We start from the raw sequence: 23713 nt of genomic DNA, 5'->3' as shown, positions 1-23713 counted from the left end.
CTGCTATGATAACAACTGTTTTTCTGATGAAATGTCACAAGATTCCTTCCCCCCCACACAAAACTGCATCATCGAAGGTAGTCAGCTACACTTATTTTAGAACGTAACTCCAGCTATTGCACCATCAACAAAAGTTATTGGTCCAATTCCATATCATTAAAATACTTGCCACACCTTCATTTCCAGAGCTATTTGCAGTTGCTTTGAAAGCGTCCATCGGTCGCTTTTGTTTGATCTGCACTCATCTCCTTTTTACAGCTGAGCTTGGTATATTATGATCATAGGTCTGTGGACTGCATGTAGTCTATGAAATATCAGCTGATGCATTGCAGACCTCTTGATACCAATATCCTTCAACTCTTGTTTAGACTTCTTCTAGCTTTACTAGTCTTTATGAGTTTTAGCTCGCAAAACAATTTTTAGCCATTCTTTTCTTTTCTGTGCAATATTCTTCCAATTCTTAACGTTTAGAGTTGTAAGATCTTTTTGTACATCACCAATCCATTTCATAAAGTTTTAATTTAGAATTACGATTAAAAATCTTATTACTCATTAACATTTTATTAATATAATAACACTTGTTTCCAGCCATGAATTAATTTCTTCGGATGCATTATTGTTTGTTGTTATTAATGAACCTAAATATTTAAAACCATATACAATTTCAAAAAATTTTATTCACCGATATCTTGTAATGTATTTATTTATTGTCTTTCCACATTGCATATATTTAGTTTTCTGTTCGTTAGCCAGCAAAGGTTGGTCGATTGGTAGATCCTCTGCTACTAATGGCTCACGCAAAAAGTTAAGCAAGTTTGAGCGTGGTTAGTAGTTGGAAGGGATGTCGTTCGATGCTGTTCGCACACTCTCCCTCATGAGTCTTTGGACTCCCTGGAAGTGTCACATAATAATAATTAATTTGTAATCCAACTTCTTTATCGTTTCTATTAAGTACTCCAAATTTCTCTTCTAAATCTTTATAATCTCCTGCGACTTATTATTGCTATATCGTCTGCATATGCACATATTTGTATTACTTCATTATTAATGAATCCTCTCATATTTAACTTTCTTATTATTGCTTCAAGTAACAAATTAAATAAATTTACTGAGAGCGCGTTTCCTTGTCTTACTCCGCAATTTATTTCAAAGAAGTCCGTTAATTCTCCTTGTATTTTAACTACTGCTTTGGATCCTTCTAATTAAATTTTAATTAATCTAATTAGTTTTCTTGGTATTCACAGTGTTTTCAGGCTATGTATCATTTCCTGTCTATTTAATTTATCAAATGCTTGTTGGAAATCGATGTATAAATTATGAAGTTCTATATCATATTCTAAGTATTTTCCATATATAATTCGTAGCAACTCTTGTTTAGACTGCCAAGGCCATCTCCTCCAACTATTCCAAAAACTATCCACATTATGTCTGCTCTGATGTTTCAATAGGACACCAAGAAAATTCTACATAGCACTGATATTAATAAGTCTCAAAGCCTAGGTGGTATCCCTCTAGTGCTAAGAGCTTGCGATTCAGAACAAACATTCTATATTGTCTTTACAAGCTGTCATACTCATTTGGCTTGTTTCAGCCTGTTCCTAAGAAGGAGATAAAAGTCAGCTATCAATCAATTGGCTAATTGCCCTCATTTCAATACTCGCAAAAGTAATGGAGAAGTTTTGTCGACAGTCAGCTTCTTCGCGAACTAGAGACCTGTCAGGTATTCAGTGATTGCCAATATGGACTCATCTATTCTTGTTCTACTGCAGACCTCCTCTCTAACCTTATCAACCTTTAAACACAGGCTGTGGAAATATTTGGAGAAAGTCATGTGGCCACTCGATATTTCCAAGGCATTTGATCGAGTTTGGCATCGCGGGCCTCTTATCAATAACTGCCGTCTTATGGTCTTCTTTCTACCCTTTGTGAATGGCTTGCTAACTTCCTCTCTGGTCTTTTATTGCATATATGGTAGATGATATGATACCCTCTAGTCCAATTTTTCCATCAATGTAAAGTGACTCAAGGCTATAGGAATTCACCTACACTCTTCCTCTTACAAATCAACAATTTTCTTTGTCTGAAGTTGTCCAATCCCATTCATAGCGTTGAGGTTAATAGCATACTCCAATTCCCCTTTTTACCGCAAAACTTTGGAGTGGAGGAATGATTCAAGATCTTCTATAGCCAATACCTTAAACACTAATCTTCTTGTTATTCTCAAGTGGGGAGAAAATAATTTCACGAGTTTTAATGCTACCAAAACACAATCCTCTCTTATTTCCAGGAAGAAAGATCCAGGCCTCACGCTTTCTCTTACTTTTGACAACATTCCCCTCGTCAATCAAGATCAATTTTCTCTTCTTAGCCCGACTTTCACATTTAACCCAACCCGGAATAAACGCATCACGTCTATAGGTTCTGTATCCTCCAAAATGATTGGCATTCTGTTTAGTTCGAAACATCACTTTTCTTCTGTTCAGTTCCTAATATTTAATACATTCCGAATCCGTCCAAACTTAGAATATTTTTCTCACATTTCGAGTGGCGCATCAGAAACCTACAAAATGCTTGATTATATTCAGAACAGAGCTATTCGCTTAATAGACGACCCTTCTCTCGCCGATTGTTCTCCAATAGCTTTCTCATAGACGTTCTGTTTCTGCATTCATTCTCTATATACTTATTTCGATAGGTGCTGCTATACCGAACTGGTCCCCACTATCCTCTATATGACCACGGGCAGCTGCAGCTAGTGGTCAACATCCACATACGGTTCGCTTTCAAACTCACCGAAACAACTTCTCGTCCTTTTCCTTCAATCCACGTATCCCAGTCCTTTGGAACAATCTTTCCGATAGCGTTTTCGTAAATGAACACAATAATCAACTCTTGAAGAAACATATTAATAGATGTTTCTTTTCTTCTCTGTAATCATTTGCTCCCCCATCCAAGGTGCTATCGTGTTATAGTCTTGAGATTGTGTGTATGAATTTGATATTAAATATGCACTGCATGCAACAGGTATAGTTGTTTTCTGTTCTGCTTCCAGATTTCCCCATTAAATTTGCTGGGTTGGGGGAGAGATTTTGTTTGATAACATATGGCCTCTTTTTGAAAAATACTCGTTGAGGCGATCCTTGGTCAACGTTGGTATGAACTTTTGCCTTTGAGAAGTTGAGAATAAGATATCCATCAAATTCTTAGACTTCCAAAATGAAATGCGAAAATCAATCCACTGTACACTTTTGAATTGGTTGAGTCCCTTTCTTCAGGGCATTTTGGATGTACGCTAAGTAGAATAGTGTTAATTGCTAAACAGGACGAGCAAGAACCATGAATAAAGTTAGATATTGTAGGTAGTTCATTGAAAAAAAGATAAAAGGTCTTCCTTTTAATTCTTCTCAGCAAAAACTGTCATCAAGATAGAGATCCAAAGATATCATTCCATTCATTTATCTAATAATGGTACAGTCTCATTTTACGGACTGTACCGTTGTTACGGACCCTCATATGGACTCTCATTATAAAAAACCACATTCCAGAGAGAGAGAGAGAGAGAGAGTTGCAGATACACAATTACAGTATTATACATATTATCTACAGATTTACTTACCGATAAACTCAAATAGTTTTCGTATGGCAGTTGTTTTCATGCAGTGATGATTTCGCAAATAATCAGCGATGTATCCTGACGCTACTATAGTACATCCAAGAGCTGCTGAGGGCAATGCATTGATGAAGCCGTTCTATAGAACAGAAACATTTTTTACGAAGAAATAGGAAAAATCTTACAGTGGCATACTGTTATTTTTAGTAAATTCAACATACATCTGATTCATGTGTATGTGTGGGTGGGTGTTTACCTGCTGCATAGAAAAGTGTAGAACGTCTTCCAGGTAGGCAGGTAATTTAGCTTGCAGAACAATGTAGCTCCAAGCTCCTGTAAATTTTGCTATGGTCAGAGCCCACACCGGACCAGATGTAAGAACTTTTTTCCACGGTACTGGACGTTTCTAAGAAACAAAAGAAACATAATGGAAAAAAAGAGTGCAAACGTAGACTCATAATTTATGTTTTAACCATAAGATTTCTAACTCGCACAAACTAAATATAATACACAAAATTCATCACATCTTAAGTAACTGGCATCATGCATATCAACAACCTCAGCAGTATTGAAACAATTTTATTAAACTTAATTTTTGAAAAACAGATTTTTCTTTTTTTTTTTACCTTCTTTTTTTAAAAAAGACAAACTACAATTTTTTGATTTTTTAAAAAAAAGTAAACAATTATAGAACAAAGCTTTCGGCTCATCATTAAGTATTCTTGAATTTTACACATCGATTACCGTAAAGAGTATATAAGGATTAATCCAAAAATCATATTTTGATCCAGAACAATTTTTTTTATATCAGCTTACAACTTTATCGTTATTGAAAATAACCCTACGGAGGCGTGAGAAACATTCCTCCGTAGCTTAGTTGGTTTTGTCGATCTCCTTTGATTGGAAAGATCTGGGTTTGAATCCCATCTGTGACAATAGCCTTTATCAGAGATTTTCATCTGAATACGAGTTGGCCAGTCTCATACCGTGTTGTAGATTTTTTCTCTTGGAATCTTGGGTTTTTTTTTTCATTCCGTACAACAGAAGAACACACGTAATATACACCCATAGGAGACTACTGGAATAAGAACGAACCACTCTATTCCATCGGAAAGCCTGCGTGGTCTAAGTCTACGCGTGACCATAAAAAGGAGGTATGATGCTAAAAACAAAATGCTGTCTCCGATTATTGTATCCTATTTTTTAAATATATATATTGCACATATGATAAATGAAAATATCGAAATGTGAATGTGTACATAGAGAACTCACAACCTTATATCGATTATTCAGTCATCGTAATCATTGTAGAATGATTGCGATGTGCAACTGGATGATAGCAATGTTGTTACAGAACCTGTAAACTATACGGCAAAAATGTTAATGTGAATCACATATATGAAACTATTAGAATAATGTTTATTAAATATGAAAAGAAGATTCCTAATATTTAAAAATAATTTTGGGCTCCGTATGTCAGAACTTTGCCTGTTAAGAAAAAAAAAAAAATTGTTGGGGAAATGTAACATGATGATACGTAATAAGCACCCAATGAGGAAATTGAATACTTATTTATAAAGAGTTTCAACAAGCCTTTCATTTTTCCTCTTCGATGCATGGCTTTTGTCTTCCATACACAAGCCATGGATTGAGGTGAAAGCCATAGGCTATAGGCTAGTGCAGTGGCGTAGCTGGGGGGAAGGGGAGGGAGGGGAGGTCCGCCCCCGGATGGCACTTTTCACGTGAGACACAATTTTATTTTTAGACGATTCTTTTATTTATGTTAACTCAGTAATTTTTATTACTTAATTAAGAACTACTTTTTAACAACTATACTTACAACTAAACTAAACATAAACATAGTGTTTTAATTTATTTCCTTATACGTCGTTTTGACTTTTTTTGCAGTATTTTTGGCGTGTATTGAGAGGGACGGCTAACTCGGGAATCGCCCCAGGCGGCTAAAGCTCTAGCTATGCCACTGGGCTAGTGAGATTCACACTGATGGTTACTGATTAATTGCTATAGATCTTGGATGGCAAAGAAGTTGGATAACTTTCGTCAGTGGGAGTCACATATCTGCCCCAAATATTTAATAATCAAAGTCATGCTCTTTGAGTAAATGCTGTAAAATCTAGAGGTCAGTTTAGTTTGCTATCCAGAAAATTAAAAATGAAATAAGAAATAAGATGTTAAGCGCATACTTAGCAGTCTGCCTCAGGAGAATAATGAACTTTTACCTGTTTGTCAGAAGAGACGTTCGGTAAATTGCTCATAATATAGTTCAATTCTTTTTCAGAAATTCTTGGATGTTCAGCAGGAGTACTGTACGCTAAAAATACCCAAAAAATAAACCAAACGCAGCCTACAGCACCTGAAAAGAATCAAACTATTATTTGAATGTATACTTAGGTACTCATTTCATAAATTTAAGTTACTAAGAAATTTACAACTAGACCATAAACTAATCACATGTCACAGCGTTTATATTTAGAAAGAAAAAAAACGTCACACCGAAGTTACGGAAACCTACAACTAAGAATAACTTAGTCCAGTAAGTCCATTATAAAGAGAGTTCACGAAAGTCAAAAGTATGATTTTTTTAACGAATCTTTTAAATCCACCATTAAAAGATTTAAAGTAGTACCAGTTATTGTGTATGAAAGACTGGGGCCGAAAAGATTTTTTTTTTTTAGGAGGGGATTTGAACACGTTCGGTGTAAGATTCATGTGTTAAGTATTAAAAACGTTATGAGCAGCTTTTGTGATTTCTTTTTCGTTTGGGTACTTCCATCTACGAAAGGTTCTAAACTTATAGTTGCATTAGTACCATGGGTAGGGTAAGGATATTTTTCTATTTTTATCCATTTATTTATTTATTTATTTGTCTTTTTGTTTCCTTTTACACAGTGTGAATCTCTGCTCTAAAGACCAAACATGGCACTTTTACAAGCCACTCCAGACTTCGAAAAAATGGGACGGAAGTCTTACAACGGACGATGAAATTCATCTAGGACCTAAAAACAATCACATGTCCACGGTTGGACAGCGGTTGATTGATTCGTTGTTAAGTTCTACACGAAAAACATTTGTAATTAAGATATCGGCATAAATGAGTTATTATTTGAAATACTACATGGTTCATTCTACGTTTTCTTTTTATATCTCTTTCTGGTTGCAATCTTTGTAATGTAAAATTCGATTGGTGTAGAATTTGGTGAAGCATCTTAAAACAATGAAGATTGTTTGAAAGACACTAACGGTTTACTCTGAGAAATACCGACAGTTACCTGAAATCTGGAAAATGATATTATAAATGGTAAATCATTCACTGATACAGTTTATTTTGTGAACATTAAAAAATAAAAAAAGAATAAATATAACGCTGCTCATTACCGTTGACTTTGTTGATAGTACATTTTTTTTTTGTCTAAATAAAATAGACTAGAATAAGTTTTACAAGTAATTACAACTGTCCCCTTTCCCGACCATACAAATACAAATCAAAATCTTCAAAACGTTTTTTCAATACTGACTTCGAAACATTAATTCATTTAGTTTTAGAATTAGAGTCTCTAAAATGTTTTCTGCAGTAAAATAAATAAGACTTTCTCTTGAAAATAAAATCCAATTCAGAAATGGATTTGGCCACTTTTATATTATATCTCTTACGACTCTAGTTTCAGAGAGAATCGACATTGATTGTGTAGACAGATACGAAGATCTGCAACCTGCTCAGTTCAGCAATCTGCTCGATTATAGCAATTCAATAGAATTCTTCAAAAACTAATGACACAAGAGAAACTTCGTATGGATGCATTCAAATATACACTGGTGTCCAAAAGTTAAGGACGAACTGCATTTTTACCTGTAATATGAAAAAATGTTTCATGACTACAGTCAAATGTGGGTTTATTTTATTTCATTTTATTTTTTGTCAGCATTTTAAATTTCTTGCCACAAATTTACTGCATAGTATTAAATTATATTACGCAAAAAATGTGTTATAAATTTCGTACAATTTAAATTGCAGTACGTTTCTGCAAAAGATACAGATTTCCTAAGGACGTAACTAAGGAATTAATGTACAGTACTTACAGAAAACTATGCGGAGAGACATTTTAGTATGGAATATGTCCACCCTGAACTGCGAGACGCAGCTCTCACAATGTCGTAATATGCTTCGCATCAAGTGATTCAGGAGTTCTTGTGGCAAACTGGCCCACTCCTACTTCAGAGCAAGGATAAGGTCTTGTTTGTTTTTGGAGGAGAATTTCGAGCAGCAATGCGCCTCCCTATTGCGTCCCAAAAGTTCTATGGGATTGAGATCTGAGGAGCGTGCTGGCCACTCGATTCGACTAATATCCTTGGTCTCCGGAAGTATTTCCACTGATCGTATACCATATGGTGTGGCATTGTCATCCATAAAAATGAATTCTTCGCCTACATCACCACGGAACAGTCGAACATGACGTTGAAGAACTTCCTTGCAATATCGTTGACCATTCATAATCCCGTTTTCCAGCACTTATAGCTCGGTGTGTCCATTAAGCATAATGCCTCCCCCACACCATGACTCCAACACCGCAGTATCTATCCCTTCCAGAACATTCTTGCAAAGGTAAGCAGTACTACTTTCACACCAAATCAAGTGTCGTTCGTCTAAAATCGGAGGAAAGATTTTAGACGACATTTATATTTTCGGATATAACACAACCGAAAACATGCTCTACGATGAGCTGTGGATAAAGGAATGCAGAATACAGGCCTTCGTGGTGTAGACCGAATTGTCGCAGATGTCTTGCCATAGTTTGTCGAGATATACGCGTACCTGTTGAATGGAGTCGACTTGCAAGCTGACTTGCTGTGGTGCATCGATTACGTTTTACTGTTATAACCAAAAATCTGTCTTCATGCTGCGTGGTAGAATGCGGGCAACCTGTTGGCAAACGTCTGGAACACTTTCCTTAGGTTTGCAACGGTGTCCAGAGCCTGAATATAAAGCTATGTGATCTTTAAAATTTTCTGGAAGTATTAATTCTGCGGTCTTCTTCAAGCTTTTGAATAATTCTTACCCACGTGAAATCATCTAGTGATGTCTTTGAGACATTACATGACATCCAAGTTTGCAGCTTTATTCCCTAACAGTTCACTTAGCGCAGCCTTTTGTCCTTTATCCTATTGAGTGCTACCACGTAACCACTCGAAATCGTCAGTTATACCAATTGCCACAAACTGATTCGTCTGAATTTGTGGTTGTGATCTTCAGAAAAGTGTTCGTCCTTAGGTTTTGGACATCAGTGAATTATGAACAAGATATAGAATCACTAGCAACTTCTTAGAAGAGGTAAAGGACACTTAGATTCTTCCTAGATAAAATTGGAAAAGATTAGATATATCTGAGTTATATTTAATTTTTTTTTTACTTTCTTAAATTTCATTGTTTTATTTATATTTTTAAACACTTATAATCACATACACAAAATGCTTTTATGTTATATCATTTTATTAGTATAAAAAGAAAAGTACAGTATATTTATACACATTTATACTTTTCGTCTTTTTTTTTTTTTTTTTTACATCGCGATTATTATCAGCTAAAAGTGCTAAGGAGGAATCTGACTCTAGTGGGATATCTCATTTTATGTGAGAACATATGGAAACTTATCCTAACTTTTGAAGTATCTTTTCCTACTGGAAACGTTGGGTGGGAAGGGCTTGTCCACGCAGTTGTGTTATGAGTCCTACAGACTTCTATTCGTTCTCTAAATTGAAAGAACCACTTCGTAGGAAATATTACACTATCGCTGACAGGGTTTCTGCTTAAGTTTCAACTTGTCAAATACATCAAAAGAAAACAACAACAACAAAAAAAAAAACTTTCCTCATAGCAAACTAAATATATTAAAATTATTATTATAAATGAATACATTACTAGTGTGTCAATATAAAACTTATTTACAGCCAATTTATTTATCACTGTCTGCATCAGCGGTAGGTGGTGTAGTGGGTAAATGCCGGATTAAGAGAGCAGACGATAGACTGATGGTTGTGCAGAGCGCTCTTCTGCGATGAGGTATCACTTAAGCATAAATAAAATATGTTGCATTGTTTCAAATATTTTTCTTAAAAATGGTTTCTTAGAAATGGTTCTTAAAACTGATCGCTAGATGTTACCCATTTTTAAAACAGCTCCAGGTTCACTAGTTACGATAGTTATATCACTATACAAAAACGTGATTACGACACATACCTTTTTGTGTCCGATCACTTTCTATACTTGTTTAACTGATGCAGTAAGTCCTCGACTTACACAGATTACGCGAATTGGATGAGGTACTTCCACTTACAAATACCATTTGTGAAGCGCCACTTTGTTAACATAACTAATCGCTAAAATAAAGAGTCAGAAGACTTGAATTTGCATAACTAATATATTACAATGGAGGATATTATGGATCCGGTCGTATTTTATAGCCAAATATTGAAAGAAAGTTTAAAAAGTTTCGAAAATTTACCCGAAAAAAGCCGAACATACGGGTTCCTGGGCAGAGCTTGAGTCTTTTAGATAGTGTATAACAAGGCAACTCCAATGACGAAGGTTATAAGCTTAAAAGCTCTGGTAAATGTTCTAGACTTAATATTCTTTCTATATTTGGATATAATATCGTTAGATCCATAATATCTTTCACTTTCATATACTAATAGATAGTTTTTCATAATAAGCTGGTGCACAACTGATAATGGTCATTGATATTTGCTTTGTTTCTGTCATGAGCGCAAGTTATGGAGTGAATTTAGGTAGCTAGATATTGTAAACAAAATATAAATTCTAAATATATCTGAGAAACGTAAAAGGGATGAGAATACATGTATTCACAATGATTACAAGAGGTTATAAGAGATTATATTAGAGATTATAACTATGTATATTAAAAGTAGAAATTAAAAGACATGCAGGGCCGCACCGTGCGGTTGTGCAGATTGTGCCCCGCACAAGGGCACTTGAAGATGAGGGACGCCATTTCACCACGGAAAATAATACAAAATACATATAAATTTTCTTATTCTTGAATTATATCGTACCATATAAATTACACAATTATATATTAATAGCAACACAATTATATACTAACAAATTATAGTTAATTCAATAAAAATGAAATTTAAATTAAGTGAAATTATTATGAATTCTTAATAATCTAACAATATTTTTAACTTAAGATATCACCAGTTTTATTATAATTTGTTTGAAGTGAAACGTTATCAATATTACCACAGATTTTATTTCACAGAGTAAGCATCGACTCAGCGAAAATTGTGTAAATATTCTCGATTGTTTATTATATTTTTAGTTTAAGATAGACCGTGAATTCATTCTTATGCTGTGCTTTGCCCTTTGTGGAAGTGTGATTGTGACTGAAACAGTGACATTGTTCTTCAGATTTGGAAGGTAAGAAACTATGACATAATTGATTTTTTTTTCGACAGTAAGCACTTGGCGAAACTTTAAAATGAAAAGGGCTGTAAAATTTACCAGCCAAAATAAATTTTGATTTTAATTGAACCTCCAGTTTTCAGGAAAAACATTTATAACATTAAAAAAATAAAAAAAATAAATTGTAAATAACTGTTATTTTTGTTGTATAGTTGAATAATGTTCATTTTTTTTTAATATAAATTTACCTATTATTTTCTTCTTAACCCCTTAACCGATTATCTCGTATATATACGGGTCGCAGCTGAGGGACCATAGCTAAAAATCCAGTATATATGCGGGGTAAACTATGGGCGTTCTTATCGGCTCGTCAGGCTGACGCAGCTCGACTTAAATTAATAAACATAGGTAAATTTATATTAAAATAAATGAAAATTATTCATTGAATAATTAAAGAAGTATCTCCACAAGCAAAATTTGTACATTGTAGCATTCATCGCGAGGCTTTAGTCGCAAGAAATATGCCCTGTTGCCCTGAAGACAGTTTTGAATGAAAGTGTGAAAATTGTTAACTTCATTAAGTCCAGAGCTATGAATTCACGACTATTTTCCATTTTGTGCAATGAAATGGGTGCTGAACATGATTCTCTTTTACTTCACACCGAAGTTAGGTGGCTGTCGAGGGGAAATGTATTAGGCCGCCTGTTTGAACTTTGTTCAAAAGTGCAGATTTTTCTCTCTGACAAATTCTCAGACTCAGACTTGAATTATTTCACTGATGAACTGTGGCTTACCTGGCAGATTTATTTTGCCACCTCAACCATCTTAATACGAGCTTGCAGGGTGTGCGTTCTTCCTTATTCTTGGTACAGGATAAAACTGCGGCTCTTAGGAAAAAACTTGGCTTCATCATTAATGAAATCGATTACTGGAAACACTTGTTCCTTTCCATTGTTGGGTGCGTTCTTAACTCAGAATGAAATTCTTCTTCATAGTGAACTTGCAGTGAATATAAAGCAGCATCTTGGGAGTCTAATCACAGATTACAAGGAATACCTCCCTGAAAAACTGGCATCAGAATTTTGATTAGAGAGCCGTTTTCCATTGATGACACCTTACCAGAAACGTTAACTCCTTCCGAGAAAGATGAACTGATCGAGCTCTCCTGCGACGGAAGTCTCAGACAAACGATCAAGAGGATGGATTTAACAGACTTCTGGTTGGCAAGAAAAAATGAATATCCAATGATCTAAGAAAAAGTTGAAAATTTTCTCTTAGTGTTTGCAACTACTTACCTTTGAGAATGTGGGGTTTCTTCTCTCATTTATATCAAAAACAAATACAGAAATAAGTTGAATGTTGAACCCGATTTAAGATTCAAATTAAGTCAATTGAAACCAGACATTAAGATGCTGTGTTTAGCTAAACAAGCGCAACCTTCACACTGAAACAAGAATGTGAGTTCTGTAATTAAAAATATGTTGCATTTATAACTCGGACTGATTGTAAGTTTATTTCAGAACTGGAGTACTATTATAAGGAATATGTGTTTGTCAAAATTTGGTTACGTATTCACTCATTATTATTTTAATTTTTGAAAATTGCACATTTTACAGAACAATCAATTGATAGATTCAAAGAGTATCTGTTTCCCCTATAAATATCTAAATAAAATAATAAATAACTAAATAAATCACTAGTATTGTAGAGAAATGCTTATTTTGCCCCCTGGGGCCAACAAATCACGCTTTTCAAGAATAAATTTGCTTAGTGGTACATCTAATATCCTGAATTAAATATAGTGGTACGCCACTGGAAAAGGTTGAGAACTCCTGCTTTAGATGATCTAGGTTTGTTTACACCAGTGGCGCACCAAGAGGGGGGAGGGAAGGGGAGCCTGGCACTCCCAAAGAAAAAGGAAATAAACACTAGAAAATTTTCCCAAAATCTTTTCCTAATTAAAATTCTTTTTTTTTTTTTTATTTATGTTGTGTCGTCGTGTGTCCTATTTCTATACTACTTATGAATTAGCGATCATTGCATATGCTCAGTCATGGGTCGTGTGCGATGAGTAGTATGTATTCTCAAATTGTCTACTCAACTCGACCCCCCCCCCCAGATTAAATCCTGAGTGCGCTACTAGCTTACACATACTGCAATTGCCCTTTCTTGATACGTTTTGATGTATTTTGCATCATTTCATTTTGTGCGTTACAGTAACAGTGTTACAGTGCAGTTGCCTTTTGTTTTATAAAATATATTTATTGTTGTTTAGTAATTTTTTGTGAATTTACATTATTATTCACGTAGAGTAAGTACGTTTATTATATTTTTGCTAAGTTTGAAAATCAATTAAATTGTTTCGTTTTAGTTAATTATCTTATTACATAATTACCAGAATGTAAAAAATATTAAATAAATATCACTGAGAAATCAATCAGTGGCTAATATCTCTACATGTTAATTTTCAAAAAATACCTAAAATGTAAGCATATTTATTATTCAAAACATCTGAAAAATCAAATTCTGAAATAAAAAAAGTCAGTTTGGGGCCATTCACTTTAACAAATAATAGTCAGTTAAGGGGCTAAAAAATAAGTTAAAGGGTAAATTTCAGAAATTATTATTTATTTTGGCAGACAACTTTTACCCATCTTCTTATTTTAAAGTCTAACCAAGTATGTTAACCCCTAGATGTCGGGAAAAAAGCCAAAGAAGTTATCTGGTGCACAAGTTTCAGGGCAATTCGAGTAATTATTTTCGTCCATTCCCTCATTTCGTCCATTACTTTTCTCGTCCAGTAGGACATTTCGCCCAATCCTATTTCGTCCAATCTTATTCATCCACTGCTATTTGTCCAATTGAAAATAATTGAACGAAATGCCCTAAAAGCACCTGGGTTTGAGGTTATTTGTCCAATCCTATTTCGATTTGAAAATAATTGGATTCAGAGCATTTCGTCCAATTATTTTAGTCCAATGCAAATCTCATCCAATCCCTAGATTTAAGTTTGGTTAGCTTAGTCAGATGACACAAAAGAGAAGGGTGCAAGACAATATGCATGGTCCACCCTCACACGTTTGGTAAGGTTAGGTTAGTCAGTTGGCATAGTAGCAGGTTAGTTAGTTGACATAGGTGACAACAATAGTCCATTGACATCGATGGGACAAGTTGAGATTGGACGAAATGTTCCCTGGGACAAACTTATAAAAGGACAAAAAAAAAAAATCTTGGACCAGCTGCCCTCAAACCGGTGCACAAAACAGGAAAAGACAATTGCAACGAGAACAACTTGAACATAAATTGGCCGGATCGCTGAATAAATTTTTAACTTCAGGACCATATAAAAAACGAAGTACAGAAAGTTCTGAAGAAGTAAATCCTCCATGTAGCTCTACTACATAAAAAGAGAGAACACAAGATAACTATGAAGAAACAAATGTTACATGAAAAACGAAAACGAAACTGGACTGTCTACAGAAGTTGCAGCAGAAGAAATATTGGATTCCGATTCAGCGAAATCCGAAACTTCAAATTTTACTTTAAATTTTAATGTTAATGATCCAGGTACTTTGACCATATCATATAACTACCAAAGTTAGTGATTGCTTAGTTGAGCATTGCCCGAATCAAGTAGTTAACAAAGAATTTCCCAAAGATGAATCTGGCCTCAAGTTTTCCGATTTATACTATTATTGAATTTTAGCAAATGGAGAAAAACTTTTACGAAGTTATTTAGTTTATTCAGAATCGCGAATTTCGGTTTTCTGTTATTATTGGGCAGTCAAAATATTTGGCAGTCATATTCTAAAAATACACGAGACAAGTTCGGCGCACATTAAAAACTGTTCAAAATACAGCGAACTTAAAATGTCGTTGATTAAGAAATGCATTATTGATTGCACACAACAAAGATTATACGAAACTGAGAAAAAATATTGGCAATCTGCTATAGAACGGTTAATCTACATAATACAATATTTATCAAGACAGTGTATAGCTTTTAGAGGTTCTTCACATAAACCTTTTGAAAATGATAACGGCAATTTTTTAAAGTTAGTAGAAACTGTCGCTAAATTTGATTCGATAATGGCAGAACACTTGCATCGCATCCAAACATCACAAAAAAGGAACATTGCTCATTATTTAGGTGATAAAATACAAAATGAAATCATCCGTATAATTTCTCAAGCTATTTCTAATTTCTAAAAGAAAATTTTAGAAATGGTTAAAGAGACGAAATAGTATTCATTAATTCTTGACACTACTCCTGATATAAGCCACACAGAACAATTATCTATTGTTATTAGATTTGTTAATCAAAATAAAGATACAAATATAGCAGAAATCCATGAACATTTTTTTGGGTTTTTAATCTGTAGAAGATACCACTGGGCAAGGACTATCTGAATTTATAAAAAAAATATTTAAAATTATTAAATATTAACATTTCGAATTTACGCTGCCAAGTTTATGATAACGGTTCAAATATGCGAGGCAAACATAATGGACTGCAGAAAAAAGTCTTTGAAATATTGAAAGGATTTTTTTATTCCGTGTGCTGCTCATTCATTAAATTTGATAGTTAATGATGCAGCTAATATATTCTGTGAAATTGTAATTTGGGGGGGGGTAATACGGGAATTATATAATTATTTTTCAATATCTGTGAAGCGTTGGGCTATATTAAAGAAACATATTCGTGTTTTAAATTTAAAGCCACTTTCTGCTACTAGGTGGGAAAGTAGCGTAAAAGTAATAAAGCCACTTAAAAATAATATCAAGTAAATTTACCAGGCTCGTTTTGATATTACGGAAGATGAAACTAAAGATGTCGATTCTAGAGTTCAGGTAGACAACTTAATTTCAAAGATTTATTCCTTTAAATTTATTTGCTCTGTTCACGTTTGGTAGTACGAAATCTTAAGTCTCGTAAATGTTGCAAGCAAAATAATGCAGAATCCGACATTTGATATAGGAAAATTACAGAAAATCTTGATTATGTTATACAAGAATTAAATACTCGCCGAACAGACCAATATTTTGAAAATATTATTAGAACTGCAAAAGAAGTAGCAAACGATCTTAATGTTGATCCTATTTTTCAAGACATTCGTAAAATAAAAAAAAGTAAAAAATATTTGGTTACGAACATCAGATGAGACAACGCATGATCCTAAACAAAATTTTAAAATAAATTTTTTCTTCGCAATTTTAGAAACGACAATAACTTCAGTCACGGAAAAATTCATACTCTTAAAACAACATAGCGAGGACTTTAAAGTTATAAGAGACATTAGCAAATTAAAAGATTGGAGCGATGAAGATTTAATGAAACATTGTAAATATTTGCACTTAAAACTGAGCGACAATCAAGATTCCGACAATCGCGATATTGATGGGATGACTTTATTTGAGTAATTAAAAACTTTGCAATGTTTTATTAAAAAAGAGTTTTTAATTAAAAACAATCGGTTCCTCAGGATAAAAAGGATAAAAAAAATTATCCTTTTTTAAATTATATATAATTTAAAAAAGTTTTAAATTATGTATATGAAAATAAATTAACCGACACGTTATACAATACTGAGATTGTAATGCGTATTTATTTAACATTACCAATATCCGTAGCATCAGGAGAAAGAAGTTTTTCAAAACTGAAACTAATAAAAAATTATTTGTGTTCAACAATGTCTAGAGAGCCATCTAACGGATTTATCAATTATATCAATTGAGAATAATATTATGGATTCATTAGACATTAAAGATATTATTAAAAGTTTTGTGGCGACAAAAGTAAGACGGATAAATATGTAAAATAAATCTACATTATCCTAATTGTTATATAGTTAAAATATATAATATTTGGAGATATAGTATATCTCCAAATTATCTTTGTTATGTAATAATATTTCTTTTTATATTAAAATAAAAGTAATTTTTGTTTATATACACTGTATATGTTTTGTTGTATTTATATATTAACGAAATACATATTTTTGAAAAATTTTTTATTAAAAATTCCTTATTAAGGAATTTTAGTGATTACAATGTTCTACTATTGTTAAATAAAATTTATTTTTATGTATGTGAATAAAGTATTTTTTACTTTTAACAAAGTAAAATTTTTTTGCAAAAATTTTTCATGCAAACTTATTTTATGGGGGCGCTGAAAAAGTTTTGCACAAGGACGCCTCCTACCCACAGCGCGGCTCTGAGGACATGAAAATGGTAATAAGCTCGTAGACACTGCGTGTGCTTACGAAATGAATGAATGAATCGATTCTTAGAAATACTTTAAAAGATAAAGTTTGCATTATGCAGCACATGAAAACTGTGGCCAATGCATCCGCGACCACTTCTAAGAAAAGAAACATATTAATAGAAGAAATGGAAGAATCATTGGCGATTTAGATTGACGATATGTAACAATGGATGACGATAATCTTATGCTTATACAAGAGAAAATCCAAGATGATATTGCATACTCTAAACATTTACGACTGTCCATGACGTGAAGAAGCTTTATCTGGTCTCTTTTGACTAAAGGTGAATTAGCCGGTCTCATACGGAGGTAGAAGGTTTTTTCTCCCGGAAACTCTGGTTTTTCGTCAACCAGAACAGGCAAATCGGCCCCGTGAACACACCGGGAGGTATAGGGGATTATAGCCTTATCCTCATATTACGGTTGGGAAATCCAAGGATACTTGGAAGGCCGTGGGCGCTTAAGTGCCTGTAAGAGCCACCGATGGATGGATGGATGGAAACATTTACGACTAATAAAAAAAAAGCTACAGTAGTAGTATGGACTGTACATACAGTATTCATTCATTCAGAATGAATATGTAATATTGTTTGTATTAGTTTATTTAGAATTACATATACTTTTAAACGTATTTCTGTAATCGATGGGACATAGTGAGTAAAGTTTCATTTTCTAAGTTTTCTTTTCATAAGCAGAATCTATTATAGCTTTGCTTATCATTTGAAATGTACAAATATGTCAAAATGCATCGGATTTAAGTACCGTTCGACTTATGCAAATTTTCAACTGGCTGAAACCTTCAGCACGAATTTACCACGTAAGTCGAGGACTTGTATTTGAATTAATCATTGTTTAGTCCTCAGGACAATTATCCCAGTCCTTTAATAATTTTATATTCTTGTTTTAATTTATTTGCATGAGCATATATATACATATATGCTCATGTTTTAGGTAAATTGTACCTAAAAACATAGTACACCATGTTTTAGGTAAATTGGCGTATTTACCTAAAACATGGTGTACTTACCTAAAACATAAAATGCTGATATATATATATATATATATATATATATATATATATATATATATTAGCATTTTATGTTTATATATACCAACTCTTGAACATTATTATTATTTTCTGGCAGACAATGACATTCATCCATTTATGAAGACAATGGCATTCATGACCCGAACCCATATTCATGCACATGTGTATTTATACCTGTATGTAAATGTAACTGCTATATTATATTATATTATGAAACACAATACTAAAAAAGTTTTGTTTTTACTTACCCAAAACATAAAATGCTGATGGCCATCCTCCTGCAAATCCCCATTCACAAAGATAACCAATAAGAGGCATGAAAAGTACAGTTCCAAAATGGCTACCGAATATACTGATCGAGATTAAGGTACTACGTTCTTGGAGTGGAGACCAACGAGAAAACAAAGTATACATGGAAGGATAATTCATGCCCTGGAAATAACGTTCATATTTAATAAACTTATCAAAGCTCTCTTTATTTTACCAAAACAACTACGTTTTAACACATTTTAATGATTTTAGTGCATGTTATTATTATTAAGCGAGACCTCCAGGGAGTCAAAGACTCATCGACGGAAACCACATATTACCCGCACTAGTTGTCACACCTGTTCTTGAACTCATTCGCATTACCTGCACTCACTACATACAATAGCAATGCATTCCAATCTCGCAACACACCGTTAGAGAAAAACCGAGCTCATCCTCTTCTTGATGGCATTCTGTCTCAGCTCTAAGGATGCCATCTAGTCCTTCCCCACCCTCTATAAAATGAAAAATTACGTATATTAATATCCTGTATGACCCTTTCAGAAGTGGGTAAGTCTCAATCATATCATTCCTTTTCTCCGGTTTAATGGTGTCTGCAGGTCACAAATTCTCAATATGTTTTCATAACTTGTATCCAACAATTCAGATATCATTGTCAGCACTTTCCTTTGCACTCTCTTCACTGTATCGAAATCATCACGGAAACCAGGAAACCAGACTTGATCAAAATAGTCCAAGTGTGATCTTATCAAGGCCTTGTAAAGAAGCAAAATAATTTCCTTATACGTCACGATTGATTTCAACATTGCAATTATCCTTTAAGTTGTATTTGCGGTCTTCGCTATATGCCTGTCAACTTCAACATTTCCTATCTACTAAAATTCCAAGATGTCCAGCCTCATCAGTTCCTTCTAGCATAATCTCCCCATATAATATGACATTGGATATCTTATCAGACCAAAGTGCATGACTTGACATTACTAAAGTTAAAATGGCAGCCATTTTCACATACGCTCATTTTCAGCCTCTTCAAATGACTTGCAAGTATTGCATATTAGCCGCATTCTTGATTACCCTGCCTATCTTTGCATCATCAGATAGCTGTTTTTCTGCAGTCAAATCCTTCCCAATATCATTAATGTACATGCTGAATTACAATGGACCAAGGACTGATCCTTATGGTAAACCAATCGTTAACTTAAATTTTTCTTAATCCCTCATATATCACTTTTTGATATCTGTCAGTCAGCCATTCACTTATCCATGCTAATATTATGTAATTCAATTCTATATCCTCCAATTTATGTAACAGGCTTTCATTCTGTATTCTGTCGAAAGCGTTAGAAAAATCCAAAAGTATCATGGTATATCCATTCCTCCTGTCTAAATCAATGATAACATTATTATAGAAAGTAAGCAAATTGCTCAACCATGATCTTCCCCTAGCAAACCCATGCTTTTCATTGCAAAGTACAGATTTTCTGTCAATCCATTTATGTATGCTTGCCCTGACCAACTTTTCCAAAATCTTCATAACCACTCCTGAGATACTTATATGTAAATAGTTGGATACACCGTTCCTAGTACCACACCTTTTCAGTGGGATTATCATACATTATTTCCACTTCTGTGGAATTTGTCTTTGTTCTGAGACAAATTATATAGCTTGGTCAAAGGACAAACGAGTACAGCGGAACACTATATTAGCATCTGCACTGATATCCCATCAGGCCCTATTGTCGAATTCTTATTCAATTTGCACAGCAGTGATGAGTTTCTTCATCCAGTGATGAGTCCCATTTTTATAAAATGGAACTCATTAGCTGAAATCTCTTCTGAATCTGTTACCTGGTATACCATCTGTATTCGGTACAGTTATTCTTTCGAATTCATTATTTCGTTTACTTGCATCATAACGATATAATTCTTTTGGGTTGTCTTCAGTTCACGAAGTCAATTTGTTTACATACTCGGACTTAACTTTCCTTACAACAGTTGCGACTCTTCTGGCCTGCTGCTTATCATTTTGATAACTGGCATCATACTGACGATATTCCTTCCACCCCTACTTTTTCTTACGAATCTCTTGCTTAATAAGATTACACATCCATTTAACTTCTACATTCTTTTTAGTTTCGAACTCTAAGGACACATGTCGATATTGCATCATTTAAGTATTTTTAAATGTTTCCCATGCACTGTAACCAACAACCGATACAATGGCTCAGAACAAAGCATGCTTCTCAGCTGTTCATAATTTCCTGCTTTCTTCAGCATGTAACCTTTTCTCAATGGAACCTTAATAAACTTAGCTACTTTCGAAGTTATTACCTTATAGTCACTGTCACCAATCGGAGTCATAACAGTCTTTAAATGAAGCCTCTCTAGCATTATAATCAGATCTAATACCCTTGGACGTCGAGTTTGCCTTATCAAATGCTGCTTAAGGAAGTTTTCTCGCAACAGCTCAATAAATTCATTTTCATTCTTCTCATGATATTTCGCTGCTACCCAATGTTCAGATATTAAAGTCTTCATTATGACTACACGTTCCGCACCCATTATCTTTATTTGGTGATGCATTTCTTCGTCACTAACAACTGATCCACTAGGTCTGCAATAACAGCCCACTATGCATTTGACCTTGTTGGAATCTACTTCACACCAGATGGCTTCAAACTCACTGCCACATTATAAACTGTTGCTAGTACTGCAGGCATAAATCTCAACTATAACTGGATTAAAGATATTCAATATCATTAGTAGACTCCTCCTCTCCCATCCTGTCCATCGCTACTAAAAATACTGTACTCAACACCAATTAGTGTGTGTGCCTCTGATAAAAAGGTCTACAATCCGATTAATGTTCACAATCTCAAGACTGAATGTATTAACCAAGGCAATAAATCATCCCCTTCGTTTCCGATACTCTTCGCATTCGTGTACAGACATAATAAATTACCTGCATGCTTTCTTGTATGCTTTTTCTCTGTAGTCTGTGTGACACAGTTGGACAATTTGCAGATTTCTGTTCTTATCTAGTGCTTTTCATATGCAAACATACTTGATAAGTCAGAACCGCACGAACACAAAATCATTCTTTCCTCCTAATCATTTCACGATAATGCTCATTCCTATCGTGAACAACATTGTCGCACTTACACACAGATTCCCACCATTCCTCCCATCATAATTTAGTCCCTGACTCTCTGTATTAGGTCTCATACCAATTTCATTTGTAGAAATTGGTACGAGACCCTCTTATAGAAATCCAATCTTTCCTCAAACTCACTGCACACATCCAAAAACTCGCATCTCTTCCCTCTACATAGCCTACTCATCGAATCGTTTGCCATCATAGCCCTTCTTAATTCAGTTCTATCATATCTAGGTACCGTACTTAATTTTCACTTTCCTACACTTGACTTTCGCTTCTTCTAACAATCATTTCATATTCTCACTCATATGAACTTCAGTCGTTCAGTATGAGTTAAGTCGTTCGTAACTACTAGAATCACGTTCTCTTTTCTTTTCTTTTTTATGTTATTTTTGTTTTTATTTAAAGAATTAATTAAATTTTTAATTTTTTTTCTCCGAGAAAGCTTGGAGGGATAACTTAGTCATCGAATGCATGTTTAATGATAGAGTCACCATACCAAATAAGATTCTGTTTACAATCTACTTTATCTACCTGATTTTCGTTACGCACTAACTTATCCGATTCCGTGAGTTGTTTCTCATTTTTCTACTTGAATTTCGTATCCTCCGTATGTCCTTTAAAAGCCGCTCGATTTTCTGTAATTCCTGTGTCGTCTGTCTAATAATTTGTTTTAGCTGTGTGATTTCGGAGGTTAAACCCTTTTCCATAGAACGCTGAATATCTTCAGTATCCTTTATAGCAGGTCATGCCTTCTTGTTCTCGATTTCGATGTTCTTCTTATCGCTTTCTTTCTCGTGCGATTTTGGCGTCATTTTACGTCTCTGTTTATTATTGAAATATCTCAATAAATTTAATAATATATGCATTATGCAATAATATACACTGCTTAGAAAGAAATCAAGGACACCAAAAGTCTGAACAAACAGCCATGACGCCCACCTTAATAAGATGTAGGACCTCCTTTCGCTGTGATGACTGCAGCAGTCCTATTGGGCATACTTTCCACATGCGTATAATAGCGATCAATGGGAATGTTGGACCATTCTTCCCGTGGGCATGTAATTTCGTCCTGGATTGTTGTGGGGCGGACGTCCCTTGACCCGCCCGACGGTCTATTTCATCCCACAGATGTTCAATAGGGTTGAGGTCAGGTTCTATGGAGGCCAGTCAAGTGTAGTCACGTTAATGTAAACAAACCATGCAGTTACAGCAACAGCCTCGGTGCGTTATTGTCTTGCTGAAAGAGACAATGGTCAGTTCCGTAGAAGGGCCACAAAGTATGAATGTTTAAAAACCTCTCGGAGTTCAGTGTTTGTGGCAGCACAAACAGAGGTCAGAAACCAAACCAGGAAAAACAGGACCTTACCATCTCACCCACCATCGAATTTTATAGTTGAGGGTTAAGCACCCTGGTAAGAGACTTTCACCGGGCATCTGCCGCACCCGCACCTGTCCATCTGCTCGGTAAAGGGTGCAGCGTGATTTGTCGCTCCATAACACACTTGCCACGCTTCCACGTCCCACTGTACAAGCTCTTTGCACCACTGAAGACGACGCTGCATGTTGCTCCGGGTAAGGTGGGGCTTGCATATTGCAGTACTACCATGGAAACCCATATTGTGAGCCTCGATTCTGAATGTTTTTGTGCAGATTCGTGTTTCAATCTTTCTTAGCACCCTATGTCGCGTTCGGTGAGTGTGTGTGTGTGTGGGGGGGTCGTCCACTGCGGGTAGTACTTGCATTAGACTTCTCGCGCTTCCATTTCAGTATGGTATCACTAATTCTTGACCTAGGATGGGCCAATTTGTCAACAATTTACCGAACAGAGGCATTCTATCACACGTCTCTTTCAAACTCCATCGGTTCACTTCTCACAGTCATTTCACCAGGACATAGTTGCACTTACTTGGGAGCATCATGTT

The 23713-nt window shown here is 34.6% G+C and overlaps 1 protein-coding gene across 1 annotated transcript in view; it reads right to left on the bottom strand.

Annotated features, from left to right (window-relative positions):
• Positions 1-23713, bottom strand: part of LOC150106806 (sialin-like) — a 46968-nt gene that overhangs the window by 5450 nt on the left and 17805 nt on the right. Inside the window, exons 4-7 of the mRNA XM_090392719.1 lie at positions 18610-18793; positions 5851-5984; positions 3867-4016; positions 3617-3749 (exon numbers count right to left, since the gene is read on the bottom strand). Coding sequence (XP_090248845.1) covers positions 3617-3749; positions 3867-4016; positions 5851-5984; positions 18610-18793 — 601 coding nt within the window. The remainder of the gene's footprint in view (positions 1-3616; positions 3750-3866; positions 4017-5850; positions 5985-18609; positions 18794-23713) is intronic.

Source organism: Typopeltis vanoorti, chromosome 5 (assembly GCF_054136105.1).
Source record: "Typopeltis vanoorti isolate ZY-2024b chromosome 5, IOZ_Tvanoo_1.0, whole genome shotgun sequence".
Taxonomy (NCBI): domain Eukaryota; kingdom Metazoa; phylum Arthropoda; class Arachnida; order Uropygi; family Thelyphonidae; genus Typopeltis; species Typopeltis vanoorti.
The sequence above is the reverse complement of the archived record's forward strand: the minus strand, read 5'-3'. Positions and strand labels throughout refer to the sequence as shown.